Source organism: Lotus japonicus, chromosome 1 (assembly GCF_012489685.1).
Source record: "Lotus japonicus ecotype B-129 chromosome 1, LjGifu_v1.2".
Taxonomy (NCBI): Eukaryota; Viridiplantae; Streptophyta; class Magnoliopsida; order Fabales; family Fabaceae; genus Lotus; species Lotus japonicus.
Genome location: NC_080041.1, coordinates 98,398,600 through 98,422,691, shown reverse-complemented (window position 1 = coordinate 98,422,691; position 24,092 = coordinate 98,398,600). Strand labels below are relative to the sequence as shown.

General features: G+C 37.2%; 2 protein-coding genes across 2 annotated transcripts; both read right to left on the bottom strand.

The window, feature by feature from the left end:
* Window positions 1-10,900: 10,900 nt before the first annotated feature.
* LOC130728242 (multiple C2 domain and transmembrane region protein 5-like) lies at window positions 10,901-16,010 on the bottom strand. Its single transcript, XM_057579630.1, has 2 exons — window positions 15,782-16,010; window positions 10,901-14,383 (listed from the first exon to the last, which is right to left on the bottom strand). The coding sequence occupies exon 2, from the start codon at window positions 14,341-14,343 to the stop codon at window positions 11,284-11,286; it is 3,060 nt and encodes a 1,019-aa protein (XP_057435613.1). The 5' UTR covers window positions 14,344-14,383; window positions 15,782-16,010; the 3' UTR covers window positions 10,901-11,283.
* A 2,214-nt stretch (window positions 16,011-18,224) lies between these two features.
* LOC130714418 (uncharacterized) lies at window positions 18,225-21,176 on the bottom strand (the record flags this gene model as incomplete). The annotated part of the gene is made up of 5 exons (XM_057564318.1): window positions 18,225-18,515; window positions 18,975-19,185; window positions 19,409-19,473; window positions 19,563-19,758; window positions 20,626-21,176. Coding segments are annotated over 5 exons (1,314 nt in total), but the record flags the coding sequence as incomplete, so codon positions are not given.
* Between the last annotated feature and the right edge of the window lie 2,916 nt (window positions 21,177-24,092).

Genomic DNA, 24,092 nt, shown 5'->3' with positions numbered 1-24,092 from the left:
TTCTGCTTTGAAAAAAAAGAAAGAAGCACAAATGACGAAGTTAAATTAAGCACAGAACATGAACTAACGTTTGAATGTCATTGTTTACATTTAGTGACTTGATTTATTGATAATGATTTTGAAAGATATATTGACAAAGCCACTATACGTGAATAATGTGGCTAGCTAGTTGTGTTTTTTAGTTACTGGAAGTGGAAATAAGTAAATGCTTAAGAAAATGACATAAGGGAACAGTGATCTTTTAATTGTTCAAAACTAAACCATGTTTCACATAACCTTGCAATACAAGAAATTAATTACTTAAAACTAGTAATTTTTCCTGAATTTGAGCGATAGGATGCTCTCAATCGCCGGGTAGGTACCTACAAAGGAACCCCGATGCTTAAGTTAGTATGAATGAAAAACTCAAGTCTTAGATGAACAATGACACTACAAAATAAGCCTGTTTTAGCATTCAAAATCAGCGTTGGCCACGATTCCATGTCAATTTTGGCTTGTTATCATCAACTCAACTGACACAAAGCATAAAAAAATAAACTCACTTAATGTTAGTTTTGCAGTGACCAATGTCGATTAGCGTCGACTAATTAACATTTATTGTTGATTTAGAAGGATGCTAAAATCACCGGTCAATGTAGCGTCAACCCGTTGATAATTAACAACGGTTTGTGGCCAACCCTACATTCACCATTCAACTTAGGGTCGGTCGTGACCAGTGGCGGAACCAGGATTATCGTGGAGCCTGGGCAAAATTAAGTCTAATCTAAGCCTAACTGTCCACACCTGACGTCTGACCCATGATTTTAAATTGCGGTTGCGGTTCACTATACGTGGCTCCGTCACTGGCAGGTCCATTTTAAAAAGTTGTTTTACTTAGTTGAAACCTTAAGATCGATCTATTCACTAAACAATGCCGCACTATACATAGCAGGTTCAACGCCTTCTTCACATAATAGTCAATCTCGGATTGCAACACGTCGTAGCCGACCTCAAAATTGAGATAGTGGAATAGCTTATAGCGGGATTACCGCTATTTTAATTTTTAACATGTAATTTTATATAATTAATAGTTTAACACTATATACATATATACATATAAATACTAAAAAAATGACCAATACATCACGTTTTTTATGATTAAAACTGGCTTTTTTATTATAAGTTATCCAGCAAGTGAAATGGGAAGTAATAGAGGATAGTGGATACATCACGTTTTATTTTCATTTAAAAGTAATAAGATAATTTTTTTTAAAAAAATAGCATTACTTACCTTAATGGTTTACAGCTGTAGACACAAAAGTAAAACATGTTACAGCTATATACAGAGTAATGATATATACACACCTCATCTTTTAAACACTTCATTTCCACCTATTTTTGTTTCTACCTCTCTCCTCTTATCATCTATCACATCTCATACTTTCTCTCTCTTACTTTTTCTTTTCTTCCTATCTCTCTCCTCCTCCACCTCCTTCCACCTCAAAATGAGGTGTGAAGAAAACATTTTCCATGACAAATATAACTCCTATATGACTTTTTTTATGATAAGAGAAAAATAACAAACACAATTTATGCTTCAGGTCAAAGAACGGCTCCCAAGACACAATATTTATATTACTTCTTCTTCTTCTTAACCAGTGTTGCTGCAAGCCTGCAAGGACGCACAGATTTCGTTTGCGAGCTTCCTACTACCACCATGGCACTCACTGCTGCATCTCGTTTCCCCTTGCCTTTACCTTTAAATTTTGCCCTTTTTTCTTTGTTTTTTTAGTCCAAAACATAACTTGGTCCAAAGAAAATTTTTTTTTTTCCCCGGAGCTCGGGCATAGGCCCGAGCTCGCCGGGCGGTGAATCCGCCCATGGTCGTGACTAACACTAATCTGACATGGTATGACCCATTTTGCAGTGCCGAGGAGCTAATTTTCATTTATTATGTGCAACATCTTCCTTATAAGCCATATTCTCTCGCTCCTTTGTCAAACCTTTTCACTCACTCTCTCCCTCCACTTCCCTCATCGTCAAACTATTCCTCCTTGTTAGCGTAGGCACCCCCGTGGAATTGCTCAGAGTTACAATAGATCACAACGAAGTAATAGACAACAAGAACGATTAAGAGAGAAGAACGTTTGTTAATGCAATTCGGCCAATTGAGCCTACCTCTGCAGCTATAGAGTAGCTATAGCTCCTTTCATTCAATGTGTTATGAAGTACTTACATTGGGGTTAGGGACTTTATCTATTTATAGGACACTACTAACACTAGTATTACAAGATAAGATAATCTAAACATCTTATCTAAACCTATTAAATAAGATAGAGACTTATCTAAACCTATAAGATAAGTCTTATCTAAACCCATAAGATAGAATCCCTCTAACCCAATATCACAATCCCCTTAAATCAAATTCAACTAACTGATAAGATATGAGTCAATCCCAACAATCTCCACCTTGGCGAATTCTCGAACCCTCGTGAAGATCAACTGCTCAGCTCCTGAATCATGATTTCCGGGATTGTGTTCCCCACCTTCTTAACACTGTGAAACATGCAACAAATCCAAGCAGTGCTTGAATTTGTCACTAGTGACAGACTTGGTCAACATGTCAGCTGCATTCTTAGAAGTATGAACCTTCTCAAGTCGTATTTGCCCAGATGCAAGCAACTCCCTGATCTTGTGAAACCTCACATCAATATGCTTCGTTCTGGCATGATACACCTGATTGTTTGCCAAGAAAATGGCACTCTGACTATCACAATGCAACCTAACTCCACCTTGCACAACACCCAGCTCCTTCACTAGCCCTGTAAGCCACAATGCCTCCTTTGCTGCCTCCGCTACAGCCATATACTCAGCTTTAGTTGTAGACATGGCCACTATGGATTGAACTGATGACTTCCAGCAAATTGGTCCACCCGCTAGAGTATAGATATACCCAGTTGTAGACCTTCTATTGTCAACATCACCTGCATAGTCGGAATCAACATATCCTACAACTCTTGGATCAACTTGTTCAGCATTGAACATCAAACCACGATCCGGTGTATCCTTCAAGTACCTGAGTATCCACTTGACTGCTTCCCAATGACGCTTCCCCGGTTTAGACATAAACTTGCAAACTTGGCTCACAGCTTGTGCCAAATCTGGTCTAGTGCACACCATAACATACATCAGGCAACCAACTGCACTGGCATAGGGAATATTCAACATCGCTTCGACTTCCTCAGCTGTCTTTGGACACTGTTCCTCCGAGAGCCTAAAGTGATTCGTCAATGGAGTACTCACAACCCTTGCCTTGCTCATGCCGAATCTGGCTAACACCCCTTCAACATAGCTTTTCTGAGAAAGCCACAATTTTCTAGCTCCTCTATCTCTGTGAATTTCCATCCCAAGAATCTTCTTAGCAGCTCTTAAGTCTTTCATGTCGAACTCCCTACCCAAATTGGTCTTCAAATCATTCACATCACGTAAATGACTAGCAGCAATTAGCATATCATCCACATACAGTAACAAGAAAATAATAGAACCATCATCAAGGCTCTTCACATAGACACAAGAATCATACTCACACCTCATGTAGCCAATCCTCAGCATATATGAATCAAAACGCTTGTACCACTGCCTTGGTGACTGTTTCAAACCATACAAAGACCTCTTCAATCTACACACCAAGCCCTCCTGACCGGAAATAGCAAAGTCTTCAGGTTGCTGCATATAGAGTTGTTCGTCTAGATTACCATGGAAAAACGCCGTTTTCACATCCATCTGTTCTAAATGCATGTCTCGGAATGCTACAAAGGCCAAAACTGCCCTGATTGAAGTGTGTCTGACAATTAGACTGAAAATCTCATCATAATCAATCCCCTTCCGCTGTGAATACCCTTTTGCAACCAAACGAGCCTTGAACTTTTCCCCTTCATTTTCTTGTACTGGTGGTTTCCTCTTGTACACCCACTTGCATCCAATGGCTCTCTTCCCTTTAGGAAGCTGAACTAGGTCCCAAATCTGATTCTTCTTCAACGAATCCATCTCCTCCACCATAGCACCCATCCACTTCTCCTTCGCTGGGCTAGACATAGCCTCACGGAAAGTAGACGGATCTCCAAAACTAGTAAGAAGTGCATAAGCCGCCATCTCTTCAAACCCATATCTGGCTGGAGGTTTTATCTGACGGGGTTCTCTATCACGCACAAGACTGTACTCATGTGCTCCACCTGAATCAACTGGTTCTCCTTCAGTTTCAGTATCAGAACCTGAACTGGATTGCTCCTCGTGTACTACCTGCACTGGACTCTCTGTTAATGGCTTAACTGCAACCTGAATCTTCCCAGCAGTGGAAGTTTCAGCCTCTGAAGTAGACTCCTTTTTCTGAATCCACCTTCTTCAACATAGACTGCTCATCAAATACAACATCTCTGCTATGAACTGCCTTCTTCAAGGTTGGATCCCACAATCTGAACCCCTTCACCCCCTTGGTGTAGCCAAGAAAAGTACACTTCTTGGATTTGGGATCCAATTTGGATCGCTCATCACTGGAAACATGCATATAAGCTGAACACACAAAAATTCTCAAATTTTCTAAATTAATGGGTTCACCCGTCCACACCTCATCAGCAACCTTTTTATCTAATGAAGCTCTTGGAGACCTATTGAATAAGTAGCAAGCCATGCTCATTGCCTTAGCCCAAAAACCTTTAGAAAGTCCTGTGTGCAATCGAAGACACCTTGCCTTCTCCGTGAGAGATCGATTCATCCTCTTAGCAACACCATTCTGCTGTGGTGTTTTCTTGACTGAATAATGCCTCTGGATACCATGTTCCTCACAAAACCTCTTGAACTTTGCATTTGTGTATTCTGTTCCGTTGTTTGACCGCAGATACTTGATTTTCCTCCCTGTCTGATTTTCCACCTCAGCCTTCCACAACCTGAACTTCTCAAAGACTTCAGATTTATGCTTCATGAAATACACCCAGACTTTCCTAGAAAAATCATCAATAAAAGTTACAAAATACCGGGATCCACCAATAGAGACCTCTTTACTAGGCCCCCACACATCTGAATGAACATAATCAAGGATCCCCTTCGTAACATGCTTCCCGGTCTTGAAACGAACACGACACTGTTTGCCCAACACGCAAAACTCGCAGAAATCTAATTTGCAACTACGAACACCCTTCAAAAGATTCCTCTCATGAAGTGCCATCATCCCTTTCTCACTAGGATGACCCAGACGCATATGCCAAAGCCTTGTTGCATCATTGTCAGTCTCAACTGATGTAACATCACCTACAACGGTGCTCCCCAACAAGCGGTAAATATTCCCTGCAGTTCGCTTTCCAATCATCACTGTCATTGCACCTTTAGTGACTTTTAAGATGTCCTTCCCGCCTTCACCCTGGAATGAATACCCATTCGCATGAAGAGTACCCAAGGAAATCAGATTCTTACTCAGTTCTGGAACATATCTCACGTTATTCAGCACCCGCGAGCCACCATGATCCATTGCAACTTTGACTTGTCTGATGCCTTTGATGTCACAAGGTTTGTCATCACCCAAATACACAAGTCCAAAATTGCACGTCTGAAACGAACTGAACCACTCCCGGTGCGGAGTCATGTGATAAGAACACCCAGAATCAAGAATCCAAGTCTCTGTGCCCTTTGCAGTCGATACTGAAAGCAAATCTGCTTCACTGCCGGAATCATCAGTCTGAACGACGTTTGCAGAATTAGGGCACTCGTTCTTCCAATGGCCCACCTGCTTGCAGTTAAAACACTTTGTGCTCTTCCTCTGCTTTGATTTGCTACGCTTCTTCCTTTCGGCGTTCTTCTCAGCAGACTTACCTTTCTTCCTTCCGCGATCTTGACCTCCCTTAGCAAACAATCCATCACCTGAACTTCCTTCCCCTACATTGTTGGATCTCTCCGAGTGAGACTGCAATGTAGTAACGATGGATTCAAGGCTGATAGAGTCTTTCCCGTAAGTAAGAGTAGTCACCAAGTGATCATAGGAATGCGGTAACGAACACAATAAGATAACTGCTTGCGCCTCATCGGTGATCTCCACCCCCAGCCTGGCACAATCAGCAATTATGCCACTGAATTGGTTGAGATGGTTCTCCAAATTGGCTCCCTCCTGCATCTTCAGACTGTACAGCTTTTGCTGAGCAAACAATTTGCTCATCATGGTCTTGGACTGATATTTAGCCTCCAATTTAGTCCAAACCTCCTGTGGAGTTTTTTGATCCTGGATGTGGACCACGATCTCGTCTGTAACACACAAACGAATCACTCCCGCAGCCTTTGCCTTCATCTCCTTCCAATCGATCTCTTCCATTCCCCTCGGTATCTCATCGCGGAACGCCTTCTGCAATCCCTGTGCCGCCAACAAATCCTCGACGCGAAGTTTCCACAATCCGTAGTTGTCCTTCCCGTTGAATTTGTCAACCTCGAATTTGGTTCCTGTCGACGCCATCGTAGTATTCTGATACCAATTGTTAGCGTAGGCACCCCCGTGGAATTGCTCAGAGTTACAATAGATCACAACGAAGTAATAGACAACAAGAACGATTAAGAGACAAGAACGTTTGTTAACGCAGTTCGGCCAATTGAGCCTACCTCTGCAGTTATAGAGTAGCTATAGCTCCTTTCATTCAATGTGTTATGAAGTACTTACATTGGGGTTAGGGACTTTATCTATTTATAGGACACTATTAACACTAGTATTACAAGATAAGATAATCTAAACATCTTATCTAAACCTATTAAATAAGATAGAGTCTTATTTAAACCTATAAGATAAGTCTTATCTAAACCTATAAGAGAAGTCTTATCTAAACCCATAAGATAGAATCCCTCTAACCCAATATCACAATCCCCTTAAATCAAATTCAACTAACTGATAAGATATGAGCCAATCCCAACACTCCTCCTCCGCCCCCACCCTCACTCTCTCCAACGGTCCCCCTCCTCCTCCACCACCCTCACCCTTACCCTCACCCTCACCCTTTCCGCTCGCCTCTTCCTCCTCCTGCGGTGATGCTGCCCTTAGTCCCCCACCCTCACCCTCTCTCGACTTCTTCTTCTTACCTCTAGTGACATCGCCCTCGCCTTATCCTTCTCCCATGTATGGGTTCTAGTTTATGATGTTGTGGTTGTCAATAAAAAAAATGAAAGAATAGGGTATGGTATGGTATGATCAATTTCTATTTTACTATTTTGTTACTAGTATAGCTTAATTAGATTCTGTAAAAGACACTAAGAAAAAATACCGTAGATTTTTTGGCGCCTCCCATTGTCGTGCTATCGTACTATCGTCCCAGTGCCACCTACCGACTTAGTTGGTATGCTAATTTTATTTATAACCTTTATTTTTCTTAAGAGATTGTATGAGTTTTATTTTACTATGATGTTGTTGATGTTAGTAAAAACAATTGAAATGACAAGGTATGGTATGGTCAATATCTATTTTACTATTTTGTTACTATTAGTCTAGATCTTGTAAAAGACACCGGGAAAAAATACCTTAGATTTATTGTAGAGTCGTGGACTACCCTAAACAGAAACTGTTGTTAGGAGAGTAGAAAGCGATGATCGAATGAGGTGAGCAGAATAAACTTCCTCCACCAATGTTTGATGAACCACGCTACAATACCGCTACATAAAAACACCTTGCGCTTATGACGATTTCAAACCGCCACAAAATATGTTTTCTTAAACTTTTCACTTCGTAGCAATTAAAAACGCGATAATATAAGTTTTTGACCATGAAAAATATGTCTGTTAATCAACACTTGGAAGTTCATTCCTATATTCAAAATTTTAAAAAGTAAAAAAAAAAACACACGCACACACTTACAAACAACCAACGAATAATGGTTTGTTTACTATTCTTTTGCACCTCCAAAGAATAAGAAGAGAAAAATGAAAAAAGAGTCGTATGAAATGTGATGTGACAGAAAATATAGAGAGATAGAAAAAAAAATGTGTGGAAAAAAAGACAGAAAAGGTAGAGTTTTAGTGAATTATTACTCAATTACTCAACAACCAACCATTCACACAGTCAGACTAAAAACCCCGTGAAGTGTTTCTTCCCGAGTAAACAGCCATTTTGGTCCTTGATTGTGTTCACTTATGACGGACTGGTCCTCATATTTTCAAAATGGTTGTTTTTCATCCCTGAATGTGTTGCCGTCGGTCAAGTTCGTCCTTGGTTGAGTTTTCCGTTAGTCCCTGAGACGGAAAATGCCAAATGTCACGTTTTTTACACGTAAGCGTCCTACGTGGCACGTTTTCATTTTCCCTCCCAAAAAATAATGTCAAATTCGTCCCTCATTGATACCAAAATAGTCCCTCAAGCTTCCGCACTCTCTCTCTCCCTCTTCCTTCTTCTTCTCCATCATCCCATCCCAGAAAATAATGTCAAGTTCGTCCTTATTCCTCATCTTTAAATATATTCATCATTATGGAGTTCTTCATCTTCAACCATCTTCATCATCTTCTTCAACAAAATCCAGAAAAAACCCAAATAGATTGGTCATTAATGAAGAAGAACATACTAAAGTAAAAATCCTAAATTTACCCACTTTCAATCCTTCAATTCAACACCATCTCCATCCAACACTCCTCACCTCCAATCCACTTCTCCCTCCAATAATTAATGACAGTGTCATTCCCACTTCCCCTGCCACTAAACCACCAAGCAACAACCAACCTCACCGTCCTTGAGCCATCGACCACCACCATCGCTTCTTCCTCACAAGAAATTGGTCCCTGCCACATTAACCACAAAGCCTCAACCAAGCCCTTCACCCAGCCACAAGATGATGAATAATCGAACCAGGATAAACCCCAACACCAACACTTGAATAAATCGAACCCGGAAGCCTCCGTCGATGCTGCCATTCGACCCGGCCACTACCGTGAGTTCTCCACGCCTCGCCGCACCTTACCACTTCAAGCTCCGCCGTGAACCCAGAGAGAGGAGCCTTCGTCGACGCACCAGATCTGACCACCGCGCCATGCGTCGTCGCTTTTCTTCACTGTAGTAACCCACCGTTGAAGCCACTGCTTCACTCCATCCCGCGAACCATTGTTCTTTACGAGGATTGAGAATTTATCAATTTGGTTTTCAGATCGGAGATTGCGTTGCTCTGCTTGTGCTGATTCTGGTGAACACAAGGATTGCTGAGAAGAAGAGAGGGAAGGAAGCGAAGGTTTGATGGGATGTGAAGATAGAGAGGCAGGGAATTTTTGAAGACCTGTGACTGTGATAAATGGCGACATCGGAGGTAACGAAGAAGGAAAATTCTGTGAACGGATAGGGAGAAACCGTCAACCTTTGCGTTTACAAATTCAACATAATGCTGGCTGTCATTTGTTATGTACCTAGTCGATGGATCTGTGATGTTGGATTTTTGATCGAGAAGGGGAAATAATTAGCTGGGTTATACAGTATGTGGGGGTGGGATTTACTATTTCATTCTATATGGGCAAGGCTGCTGCATAATCACTAAAGTGGTAGCCTTGTGGGTGGGTATTCATTATATTAAATCTGGTGTTGTATGGTGAAATTTTTGTGAGTTTGAGCTCAGATTCATCACTGAAATTGAGTTCTATAGAGAAGTTTTTGGTTTGTGAATTTTGATTACTTTCTTTATTTGGGGGTTGGTGTTTGTGAACAAAGGGGCTTATTTTGATGGCACATGTTCATGTATTTAGGTGGAAGATGCGAGTGGTTGGTGCGGTGAAGATGATGAAAGATGAGGAGGATAAAGAAGATGAAGGATGATGTAGATGAACATAATGAAGAAGAAGAGCAGGAGGAAGAAGAAGCATAAACTAGGGATTAGTTTGACATTATTGTCTAGGAGGGAAAAAGAGAAGGTGCCAAGTAGGACACTTGCGTGGAAAAAAATTCTTGCCATTTGGACATTTCCGTCTAAGGGACCAACGGAAAATTGAACTAAGGATTAACTTGACCGACGGCAACACATTAAGGGATGAAAAAAGACCATTTTCAACAGCTAAGGACCACTTCGTCATAAGTGAACACAACCAAGGACCAGAATGGCTGTTTACTCGTTTCTTCCCTGCAACTGCAAGTGAGAATGATGTTGCATCCTCAACACGGGGTTTGACTATGCTGACACAACCTGGTACTTTCGAAGCATCAGGTTTTAATTTTGGTGATCTTTTCACTGGAATGGGTAAGTGATTGCTTTTGTAATTTGTTTTCCGATGTTGTTATGTGCCTGTTTCTATTTTAGTTTTGAAACTCTAATTACAAAACCCGTATATGTTCTGTTTTGCCTTTTGCAACACCTGTAATTTTAATTTTGGGAACCATTCGAATGCTTAGTCGTTGACTAATGCTCTGTAACAATTTCATTATGAAGTGTTATGATATTGAGAAGATGTTGTGGAATACTCATGAGTCAGGTTTAGGGCAATTGCACTGGATAGCCATGCAATTAAAGCAGTGAATTATGCACTGAATAATAGAGCTGAGGGTGATGTATATATAGAACATGAGGTTAGCAATGTAAAAGTAGTTGTTGTTCCTACACTGACCTTCAATCAACAGGATGTGCAATGCGGCGCGCTTTAGCGTAGTGCTTTGAGGGTTCACCGCTATCCGCTATTTTCTGCTGTGAGGGCTTGACAGTGTGAGGGAGGAAAATGAGACAAAGGTAATAGGGATTAGAGGTTATTCATGTAAATGATACCGGTGAGGTGCAGCATAGCGAAGCTCTAAGATAGTATCAGAGCCTATTCTAGATCAATTATTGGGTCTGGCATAAATGGACATGACATGACACGGGGTCTAACCTATTGAGTATGAGGCGTAGCAAGGCCAACACTGACAGCAGTTTTTTCAAGTTGATTCCAGTGGAAATGTGGCTTGAGGAAATTTTTACATGGAATAATATTGTGACAACAGATGCACATTCTTTATGCAATGCTTGTGTGTTTCACACAATTTTATCCTACCAAGCATTTTTTGTACATGGTTTATATTAGGACATGGAAATGGAGGTTCCACCCAATTTCCATTTTTCAACATCATGTGTACAATATATTTTGTATTCACAGTCATAACTCAAGTGACAGACAAGACAACAAGAGATAGCCCTGCCCCGGTTGATTTGTACAAGCTCTTCAAAATCAAACAGTGCGGCAGATATGAAAGAGATTTGAACTCCCTGCAAGGACATTGTGACCGCAATTGCAGCCGCATAGGGCAGCCAGCAGAGAAGTTTTCAAAACAAAAGAGTTTATTCAACTCTACAACATGCTATCTGTTAGAGCAGGCAGCCTGCGGTAGAAGCAGAGTGGTGCTGATGGTGTCTTTCCCCGAAGCTTCGGGTGCCTCATCAGGTAAAATCCACCTGCAAGAAACACCACCTGAGAAGGCACCACATACAACACCATAGCAGCAACTAAACAAAATGCCATGAATATGGTGGTGGCACGAGGATCCCTCCAGTTCACAAGTGCATGGATCCTTTCTCCTTGGGTAGCTATGTCCCCAACAACACTCTGAACCCTCCCGGCCAAACTCCTCAACCGATCATACCTCCAACGAACCACATCAGAACTCTTTGTGGTTGGAAACGTGTCAAATTCCTCATCAAGCTCATCACCATTTGTTGCATCTGCACCAGAGAGTTTAATGTCCATGTGGGGAGGGGATCTTGATCTGAACCTCCATTTCCACATCCCTATTATAAACATGTAGAGAAACACGGTCGGTAGAATGAGTTGTGGGAAGCACACAAGCATTGCAAAGAGAATGTGAACCAGCACTGTTGTCACTGGATTCTTCCATGTGGAGATTTCACCTAGCCACATCCCCACTGAAATCACCCCTGAAAACACCGTCTTCAAACGGTTTATGTTCGCCTTGCTTCGCCTCATGCTCCATAAATGAGAGTCTGTGTCAGACATGAACTCCACCACTTCCCTTCTCAGAGGAGGTTCTGTCCTGCTTAATCTGGCCACCACAATGTTCATAGCCTGAACCCTCACCTTTTCTTGTTCAATAATGTTAAGCGGCTTTGAATAGTGCATCTTTGGCAAATGGGGCTTGAAATACAATCGCATCATGTTGACCCGCGAGGTGCACGAGAAACGTATGGCTAAGTGAACCTCACCCATCTTCTTCACACCAGCTGAAGTTTGCAGTGACAATAATGGATAAGTGTTTGTGTAAACCCTGCCAGTTTCCAATGTTGAGATCCTTATCCTAACCTTGCCAATCTTTGAATCTTTGCTACTGCTACCATTTGAGCCATTGACATTGAGGTGTGCATCATCAAACACCCCCAATGTGAGAACTGTGGCTGGATCATGAACCTCCCAAGTGTACTGCTCATTGAATTTCGGGTTCAAATTGCCAACAATGGTTCTAGTTCTCACCCATTTCTGGCCATATTTTGCAACACAGAATGTATCTGATATGCCTCTTCCATCTCTTGTTTTTGTTGGTAACACATCAGCATTCAAAATTCCAAGCTCTAACACACCAATTGATTTCTTCCAGAGCTGCTTAGAAGTAGGCCTGAGATCACTGCTGTAATAAGTAGACTCATCTAGTACATGGTACCCTCCATCAAGGAACACATTGACATGGATCCTGCTGAAGAATTTATCCTTGTCCTTCTCTTTCCTTTTTCCTTGTTCCCCTTCCATAGCAGATGACATGGACTTGTCAAGGTGATACCACCTGCTATGCACAGATCTATCATCAGCGCGCTTCTCAACCGTGCTGAGAGGAATCACAAGGTTGCCAACGGTTTCATCCTTGTTGTTCCCGACACGGTCTTCAACTGAAATGATCAGAGGCTCTTCAAAGGGCTCAGCAGCCACAAACAACAGCTCCTGATCCCACTGTGGGTTCATGGCCCGTGATTGAACCGGTTTTGTCTTCAAAATCTGGTTACCGAGCTGCACCTTAACATATGCATCAAGGACTCTAGATTTCTCAGATGGAATCAAGTCTTGTGCTTCAATCACTTTCACTCGAAGATACCATAACCTCGGCGAATGGTAAACTTTAGACCGAATCTGAGAATAATTGTGAGCTGCAGAGCTTGTTGTTCCATTCGGCAAGATAATAGCATCAGAATGCCAAGCATCTGGGAAAGCCTCATCAGCTTGTGTGCCATACCAGACAGCAAGCATTAATTCCCCATTTTTTATCTTCTCCCCATGTTTATCCTCAATCCTGTACCACTCAGGAGCCAAAGGACTATCCGGCGGAACGCGCCTCTGTACTTCATGGAGATCAAATTTCACATATCCAACAAGATCATCTTGTATTGTGTCCTTGTCTTTTACCACAACTTGAAGAATGGTTGATTGGATATTCTCCCTGGCAAAGGCAAACACCTTGTTCCATTCAGGGTTCTGGTTTTTCTCAAAGTGGTTGGTGATTCCTTTGAAGTTTCCTACCTTGATTTCCACATAAGGGTCAAGGCTACCAGTTAAATCCTTTGATGGAAGATCGCGAGCTTTCACAACTCTCACAAAAAGGTACTGCATTGGTTCTACAAGATCATAGGTGCTGGCTGGTATGTTCCCACCACGAATAACCCTTCCACCAACAACTCTCCCTCCTCCAAGAAAAGGGCTTGTCTCTTTAACTGCATAATCCATTGCAGATGCTACACCTGTAAATGCTTTAGGCTTTTCAGATTTCATCTCATGAATCCCAAATGTTACACTTGGCTTGGCTGAAGGTGAAAATTGCTCTTCTTTTTGTCCATTTTTTGATTTAGGAATATCATGAAATAGGTGCCTCGACTCATTGATCTTTCTAGACTTGCTTTTGGGGATTGAATTTGTAAATGATGCTGGTGTTGGCGTTTCGTAATCGTGTGTTAGATTTTGATGTGTGCTCATAAATGATTCCATTGCAGGAAGAGGGTTTGAGGCTCTTATAGAAGGGTCATCAATGACAAACACCTTCAAACCAAGCTCTCCTTTCGTGCGCGAAAATAGGCCTTTCCTCTCCAGAGGGTAGTGCAGAACAACAGCATCGGAATACGGGACGAATGAGGTTCCAGTGAGGCGAACCTTGCCGAGGACGAGTTTAGAGCTAGTGCTTTTGTTGTAGTGGTAGATGCAGGCATCAAGAGGGAGGGTTGGTAACTTGGTTGGATCAGTGATGTTGAAGTAGAAGCTCTCATTCCAAACAGGACTTAGATCTTTTTCTTTTGTTGTTGTCCTGAATTTTTGACCATCAAAGTGGAGTTCCACAAATGTGCTAGATGAGCCTTGTCCATCTTTTGGTACAAGGTCATGAGCTCCCACAACTTCTACACATAGCTTGAGACTGTTCATTGCAATATAGGTATCTGCCAGTAAAAAGCAGAACTTGTACCTGTAAAAATTAAAAGAAATAGATTAGATCTATTAGTAATATTATTCCGAATATTTAAACTCAGTTTCTACGATATATGTTAGAGGGGAAAATAAACAGTTCAGTTGTTATAATATATTGAATCTCAGAGTGTCTGACTTCCTCATCATGTGCCACCAGCAGTATATGCTTAATTCTATGCAACGAAATACTGATGATATTTATTCTTTTAAGCTATGACTAAAATGTCAGCTTCAAACTTCATTAGTTCTTCTTCTAACAGGTTATGTGCCCCAAATGCACAGTGGATACACATGAAAGCATAACATTTCAAACTTTATTAGCCCTTATTCTAATAGTAAAAATCTGAATTTTGTTTTGGTAAAAAATCTAAAATACTTTGTAATGCATAAATAAGACCAGTTTATTCCTATCCAAAATGAGTGTTATATATTTTTTAGATGATAAAAAGTTTGGGTGAGTTCAGCTCCGTTTACCACAGGGTAGGGTATATGCCTCAGGATCATAGGTCGCTTATAGTACTTATAAATCGCTCACTAATACAGTTCTCACATTGGCAATGAAAATCGAACACATAAGTTGTCTATTCTTCTTCTTACCATGTGAGTCAACATGAAAAGTGGCATATGAGTGTTATATGTATATAAAAAAAACCACAGAAGTTAAATATTATTATTATTCAGCTATCCGATCATAGATAAAGATGCAAAAATGAAATGATAAAAGGAAAAGGAAATTGTCGTGGAAAGCAAGTAATACATCAAGCACAAGCAAGAAAGAGGAAGATTCCAAAAGTATCAAGTATCAACCAAATCCAACCAGTCCTTCATCTCTCTTCTAGGGGACCAAAAAGCAAGACAAAAAAATAAGAAAGTACAGACAAGAAGGGCATGGGTTCCTTGTATTTTGGACTTGCACAAGAATCTTCCGATAACATAATAATAATAAATCCAATGAAAATAAAGGATTAATTAATGAAGTTATTTAAAGCTAAAGCTATAGTCTCTACTAGTTCCTTATATAATGCTCTAAAATCTTAAAACTTGTGAAACAGAGAAGGTACTTTTTGAACAACCTTAAGCAAAATTTCCATTGAACTTTTTGGAAAACAAAAGGTTTTTAAATAGACATGCAAATATTTGTGAAAACCCAGAAGGCCAGAGTCAACTAGTCTCTCCATGACCAATCATCTCAAGTCTCAACCAACCCAGAAGCATATTTCATCCAAAAATTCAAGCTTTGAAAACTACACGACTACCAGTACCATTAATTCAAAAGTCATGTATTTCTTCTAATAAGATAAAAATCCACCTAAAAATGAGAAACATACTCCATGTAACCGAAATAGAAAAAGTCAAAACACCCTCCAAAGAAGAAGAAGAAGAAGAGAAAACGCACCTGGTGTTTTAACTTCTGATAACTGAAGAAGAAGGAGAATCAAATAAAACTAAGCAAACAATTCAGCAACAGAAACAGAGCAAGCTTGGGGAAACAGAGAGAAACAGGGCAAGGCAGAGACTTAAGAAACAAGGAAAAGGAAGAAGAATGGATTGTCTTGGTTCTGAGATGGTTGGTGGCATGCATGTAAAGAGAGAGAAAGTCGTTGAAACGAGTGAAAATGGCGTACGTTGACGAAGCAATTTAATATGTAAAATTCTTGTTGGCACAGAAAGAAAGATAGATATTGTGGAGTGCTACTACTTCTAACTTGTTTGAAAGAATGTACTCCCTTCGTCCCTAATTATAAGTTAAAGTTGTAAAAATCACACTTATTAAGAAAGCCTTAATTAATGCATTGGTTTTCAAAAAAAATGTACAACTTTCTATGTTTACCCCTATTTATGATAACACGTTTTCATCATTGTACTACTAATGGTGGTGCTCCACTACCAATAAATGCAAGGGTGAATATGGAAAGAAATATTAACTTTTGCAAGGTTAGCTTATATTTAGTGACAAAAAAAAGTCTCAATGTTAGCTTATAATTAGGGACGGAGGGAGTATACGTTTAGTTGGTTTGTTTGTTCTGTTTTTTAAGACAACCTCCTCGGTTTTTGCTTCAGTTTTTGTCTTGCTCTTCCACCGCGTTAAAACCCCCTCATCCAACACGTGTTCCCCCTTCCCCCTCATGTGTAAAATCCCTTAGAATCCTACTTAAGAAAAACACCAAAAAGATAGATGAAATGAAACACAAGATGGGATATACTAGTCCAAACACTCAATTTTGCCGCAGTCGATATTTGATCGCAGCAAAGTGAAAAGTAAATTTTTTAATTATTTCTCCTACTTTTCACGTTTTGTAAAATCTATCACAAAATTGGAGTGTTTGAGAGTGGTTGCTACTATTAAGTGGACCGTCAATCGGGACGAAGAAAAAAAACAGTTATTTTTTGTATTTTTAAGTGGTAGGTCTTTCACATGTGAAAGATGGTATTTTAAATTAGTTTAACAATATTTTTCTGATTTCAAATCAAAGAAGGGTTACAACACAAAGGAGGAAGGGTTCGGCACGAAGATAGTACCGGTGGGGGGATGGCTGGAGGTAGGGGAATAGGGAGGTTGGGGGAGAAAGGGACAGAGGGTAAGGGGAGAGAGTGGAGAGAGGACGGTATTTTTGTAACATTACATTTTTTTTCAATTTTAGTCGCCACAACTTGCTATCACAAGTAAAAATTGTCTTTGTGGATGAAAGACCAAGACATTCTAACCATAAAAAAGCCTTTGAAAACTCATGGAAATTTCATTGATGATGAGATGAAAATATCAAGATTAATTTTAGATCTGTTTTGTCTTGAAGTAAATTTTTATTGACGAACTTGGAGCAATTGAACAAAGACTTGATTAAAAATATATGCTAGTCGTCTTTGCCCCTATGTTAAGAGATTGAGCCAGCTTTATTATTTCATATTATAGAACAAACCATGTATTGGTAGAAAAACATCAGAAAATTTAATAATCAACTCACCTTATATAATTCAGCTTATAGCATATATGCATTTTCTTCACTTATATGTTTTGAATGTTTATTATATGATTCCTTGGGTGACGTCAACATTGCTCAATCATACAGTTTTAATTTAAATATTAGAATGTATCCCGTGGAGTTTAATACACATATATAATGCAGAAAATTTTATTTTTCTTGATAAAGAAAAATATAGAAACATTTCTCCCACAGTACGTACTCTTTTGTGGTCGTGAATGTGGAAAGATCAGTGTTATATACAATTTATGATGTTTTTTTTTTCACATGGTACTTAAATTATTAGGTCATGATAATCTATTTTAAAACTAGATTGAAGTGGTCAAGTCAAAAATAATATTATATATATAGTAAACCAGTTTAGGTACGTATATTAAAAAAATATTAATATCAAAACCGGTGGAAAAACCAGTTGAAACTTGTAAAAATCTAAACCACGTTTAAAACTGATAACAAAAGGGCTTTTCTATTTACATGAAATAAAAACAAAAATTACAGCTTAAGGAAAATTGTGCTGAAAAAATCAGCCACTATAAGCGTAGGGAGCCCCCCATAGGACGACGTCCCAAGCTGTCAAAGATAAAGATAAATTCCAACCAAGCTTACTTAAAACATCCGCCGCTACATTTCCTTCAGAAAGAGAGTGATAGAAAGTAAAGATCCGCTTGATTTCTATTTTAGTTTTCTCTATTTCAAATTAGTTTTTAAAAATAATTTTTGAAATTGGTATTTTAAAATATCTTTTATACAAATAAAGGTTGCATGTTTTTTTTTTGAAAATATAAAGGTTGCATGTTGATTTAACGATTGATTACATGTAAATGTTGATTTTCAGTCAATCATTGTGAGTTTTTTATCTTATTTATCATACTCAGAGCCTTCGTCTTCATCATAAGGAGAAGACATTGTACATGGAGGTGTGTCACTTGGTGACTTGACCATGGACTCATCCATAAACTCCCTCCACAGAGCATCCCTTGTACATGCCAAGTTTTCAGAACAAATCTCAATAGCTTCTTCAGGTATGGTTGGTTCAAATCTCAAGAATCTTGCATATTCTGTTAACAGATGAAACATGTAATCATACACAAACTTCATCTTTAGGTTCTCTTTTATGAACCCTGTCCCTGCTCTGCCAATAGCTTCTGCCTGGTGAAAATATGCATAAAAAATTAAAAATTAAAAAGTACTAATTAAGCTACAATTTTAAATGAAAACTAGTGAAGTAATTAAACTAATGTGGGATTGACTTCTCCACAGCTTCATGGACAAGGTTTGTCTTATGTGTATAATTATAAATAAAGAGCTAGACATACAATTTAGAAAGAAAAAAAGCCTTAACTGATATTCAAGGGGTCAAATTTCTTGTCTGGAAGAGCTTATTTAAGCTAATCTTATAACATAAATTTTTATGTAAGTTTTTTTGAAAAGAGTCTATTAGCTATGACCTACCTAAAAGTTGTTTGGAGCTTAATTTTATAAGTTGTTCAAATTAGCTTATGAACAAATGCTTATACTTACTTATAGTGTATATTCAGCTTATTTTAATGAGTTGCTCAACTTAGCTTAATGAATAAGCACTTATGATGGAAGAAATAATAGATTTACCTTGTCTGGGTGAGCATTACCCCATTCAACAGCATTCTTAATATCTTGGCACATGGTTTGGTTGCTAATGGGCCAGAAGTGCTTGAAAGGTACCAGGCCTCTTGTATAGAAATCATAATAGTCAGACTCTACAAACAGAGTCATGGAGTCACATGCCATGATATATTTTTCACTCACAGACCATGTTTTCCCATCCACATAAATCTTGTACCTTCACATGAAAAAGTAACACAAGAAAAGAAAATCTAGTAATTGCATAGCAGTGTATCTAATGATAACTGTTGTATGTTTAGATCAACTTCTATTTCCTCAAAATCAATTGTGGCACCCTGAAGTTACTCATAAAAGTTTTTTCCCCATAATTCATTATAGCTTTAGAATCAATTGTTGAAAGATTTCCAAAGGCGTGAAAATCTTATTAGATACTTAATTACCTGTGGGTACATTGATCTTCAAGTTTTGAGGTCTTGAACCCTTGTGCAGTTTCATTATCCCAGTGCTAAAAAAGCAAACAATTCATCATTACATGAAGGTAAATTTCACAAGCTCTGATATTATTTTCATTTGACATCATATATATTTAATTACCACTCTATATATACGAGCGTTCCAATCATGTTGGTTTGAGACGTTGCACATCCTGAGGATGTGGTACCTCTTCCATGAGACATCAGTGTTTCCTTTCCAATAAGCATAAGGCTCCCTATCTTTCCATTTGATCTTCTTGCTGCTATCTTGTATGTTCTGTAGAGTTGTTTCCCACGGTCTTATTCCAACCTCAGCCCTTGAAATTAAAGGAATAGAAATCATATATTAAAAAGAAAATTAGATCGCAATTTATATAAGATAGAAGCAACTAACAAAGTGTTGGTCTAAAAGTAAGCAAATTAAACCTCCACGAGATGAAAACACAAGTTCAAAGCCAAGAAAGTAATTTATTGGGAGACACAACATCAGTTTCACGAATAGTTAAAGGCATTTGTGCCAAAGACAAATAAACAAGTATAAGAGAGAAGCAGGATCAAAATCATCTTAGGTGGAAGCTTCACATGTTGAATTTTAGTGTTTACCTTTTTCTTCTTATGTAACAAATAATTGTGATCTCTAAATATTTATAAAAAGAGAGATAGACACAACTTTTGACTTGACATTTCCATGAGAGGATCCTAACCTAAGAAAAACAAATGTTCATTTATGCAGAATTGGTAATGCTCTGTAACTATTTTCCGTCAGTCATGTTTTTGAAACAAGAATAAGATAATACAAATACTTGAAAGATTTCTCCAAATTCACTTAGACCAAAACTTAAACAATTTAAGTGCATGTTTGGAAAATATTTTACAAGTGATTGTAAAGTCAAAATTAATTATAGGTTCAAGCAGCTTCTGTGAGTAGCTTTTATGTGTCGAAATTGATTGTAATGAAAAATAAGTGATTCAGTGTAGAAACCTTACCAACCCCAGAAGGACCAGATCTCAAACAATTTGAGTGCATATTTGGAAATATTTTTACAATTAATTTTTAAACCAAAACCTATTAAGGGTAGAAGCTTCTATAAGTAGCTTCTTAGTGTCGGAATTGATTCTAAGGAAAAATAAGCTGATCAAAACATAATTCCAAGTTAGATTCAGTGTAGAAAGAAGAAATTTACCAACCCCAGAAGGACCAATCAGGAAAGACAATGTCCAAAGCAGTTCTATTGCCACAGTAACTGAAAATTGGAGGTGGTGGCCTGGCTTGGAAATGATGTTTATGCACCACAGGGTTATCCTCAGTCTCAAACAACAGCTCCAAATCTGGCATCTTCCCTGGGTATAACCTCAGAAGCTGTAGAATTCCCCATATTGTGAACAAATCCCTTGTTTGATATGAACGGTAATACATTTCTAGGTAAACTTTTCCTTGCACAATCACAAGCCTAAAATGTGAAACATTTTTCCCACTCTCCATCATTTCCCTTGTGATTCCTGTTATTTTCCATGGTTTTAGATCTTCATGGATCCATTTGAAGTGCTCTGGACAAGTTGATGATGCAGATGATGATGAATAATCTTGATCTTGCTGATCATAAAATGTTTGTTGATGGTAATTCTTTGGGCAGGTTATTGTGTTGTTTCCATTGAAGCAGTTCAATGTGTATTGAGTTTGTTTCCTACTGAAGGATGTAACTGTTTTGTTTTGTTCTTTGAACTGAAACACAAAGCAAAGCGATTAAGTGATTAGTTTTCTGAAATAATATCAGCTCATCCACATAAGAAATGTTATGATCAAGTGAAGAGTGTTGATATATGTACTTGCAAAGTTGTGTATTTATAATGATGTCAATATGCATACAATTCTACTAACATGGTATAGCGCAATTGGTACACAATTTGAATCCTTAAGAATCTAGTTGGGCACCTTATGGTATGGAGAAGGATTCGGTATGGAGCTAATATATCACCTTTAATTAATATGCTCATGGGCTCATGGCCTGCCCTTGTTTTTAAAATAAAAGAGTTGTATATGATATAGATTTTATTTTTATTTTTATTCCGGCCTCCTAAAAATTGTAATTTTTATGTTTCATTTCAGCCCAGTGACAATGATAAAATCCTTAAAAAGTCCCTAATCCTAAGACTAAACTCAAAGAATGAACAATGACATCAATGAAATAAAGACAGGGAGTACAAAATAAGGATGAAATATTAAGAGAATTTGTGTGGGAAAAATAATGAACCCAAGTGCAGAGATGATGAAGGAATTTAAAAAAGGGCTTACAAGATGACTCCTATTGATGAAGGTGCTCCATCCAATTATGAACACAAAATAGATGAAGAAAGCTGTGGCTGATAAAACCCATTTATTCAAATTCAACATGCTCACAATGGTTCACGAACCTTCAACGCCCAAATACAAAGGAGTCAGCAATGGAGTTCTACCATTTTGTCTCATGAGAATGATTTTTGTATATGCATATAATATTCATGCGCTCAATATAATATTATAATATATGCATATTTAATGCATATAATATTAGAATATATTCATTTATATAAGCATTTAATATATATTCATGTACTCAGTATAATATTATAATATATGCGAATATAATGCATATAATATTAGAATATATTTATTTCCACTTAATTTTGTCCTGAATGATTGATTTTCGTATTGTTAATTAATTAATTTCTAGATTTGTTGAATATTCATGTGCTCAATATTCCTTAATTTAACAACATTTAATATGTCTCTTTTATTGGAAAGCAGTTTTCAAAAAAAAACACATTTAATTAATTTATTATTTTAAATGTGATTTTTTTTAACTTGTTTCAAAGAGTAAAACCAACTAACCCCGGTCAATTTTTTGAAAACAAAAACTAACCGTTGACATCGAGAACTGATATGGTTTTTTTTTTTCGTTCCTTTGGCCATCAGTCTCCATGGGAAAAGGAGGTCCATGTGATTAATCTGCCTCGGGATACAATAATAATGTCTACAAAGGTATTATTTTAACCTCAGAGTGGATCGAACCCGGGTCAGGAGTCTAGGCGAAATCCCTTAAGGAAATGCACATTTACCACTTGTGTCACCCCTTGATCATTTGGGTGGTGTGTCCTCACCTTTAAATTTTAAAATCAATGACTCAGATTTGAATGGAGAGAGGATCGAGAGAAACTGGATGGAGATGATCCAAATCCAACATTTATAGTTTTTAAATTTATTTCATGAATAGGTAAAACTTAAAAGTCAATACTTGATACTAAATCGAATTAATAAAATATTAAATTGACTTTGAATAGAATTGATACAATATTATTTTATTACATAATAATATTAATCTATAAAATTTTAATGAGTTCTATTCAAATTCAAAGCTATTATTTGAAATATTTATAATGTTTAATTCAAAATTATTTAAATGTAAATTATTTCTCTTTCGAGTTATAGTGTACTTTTAGTATAATAAATTGAAAATATAAATTATCAGACTTATTTAAATATAAATTTAATATTAAAATAATTTATCAAATTTCATGTTTACTTTTAACAATAAGTTATTGTCAAAAAAAAAACTATAAGTATTTTCAAATTATTTAAATTTAATTATTTCTCAAATTCAACTTAATTAATATTTTACTCAATGTAATTCACAAGCAATGAATGACAAAATTATATATTCATCTAAATACTTTTTAAATATGATAGTTATTAATCTTAAAAAAGAAATAAACTCAATATTATAATATTATAATAACCCATGAAAATGTATTTATGTAATTTCAAATCAACGTATAAATGAGTTTCAAATTAAGAAAGAATTTAAATTTCAATTCAGAATGATACTAGAAATAATTTGGCAAATTTGAAGTGTAACTTTAACTTCAACTCTTTTTAAATTACTTATATAAATTCTTTCTAAAATGTTTAGAATTAAAATTTCAACTTAACTAATATCTTAACTCGTGCAATTCACGTGCAATACACATAGAAAGATATTGGATGGCTTAATATCAATCAATATATATTAGAAAAGAAGAACTTCCATAGTGACGTGTTAGCACCAGATTAATTCTTAGTGACGTGTCAACATCAGATTAATTCTTAGTGACGTGTCAGCATCAGATTAATTCTCATAAAAATTATTCCACGTGTCAATTTGTTAGAGGATATAATTTTCAATTGATATATGTTTTAATTTTATATATTCTAACCTAATTAATTGATATTATTTTAGAAGATATAATTTTCAATTGATATATGTTTTAATTTTATATATTCTAAAATAATTGATTGATATTATTTTAAAAGATAAGATTTGGTCTTTTAATTTATTTTAAATTTATTTTTAGAATATATTGATTAATTTTTATTGAATTTTCGAATTTTTTATTAATTCAGGATTTTATGAGTTTTTATTGTGATTTGCTAGATTTTGTTAGTTTTTATCTATCTTTATTTAATACCTTTTTTAATATTAGATTTGATTGGGATTTAGGTTGTTTATTTCTTAATTTTATTTTAATTTATCTTATTATTTATTTTATTTTAAATCCAGGAAATACTTTATTTTATTTTAGATTTACTTTTAGAGTATATTAATTAATTAATTTTTCTTAAATTTTCTGATTTTTA

Coding starts and splice junctions, on each gene's coding strand:
- LOC130728242 (XM_057579630.1), bottom strand. CDS start 14,343: ATGAACAGTCTCAAGCTATGTGTAGAAGTTGTGGGAGCTCATGACCTT.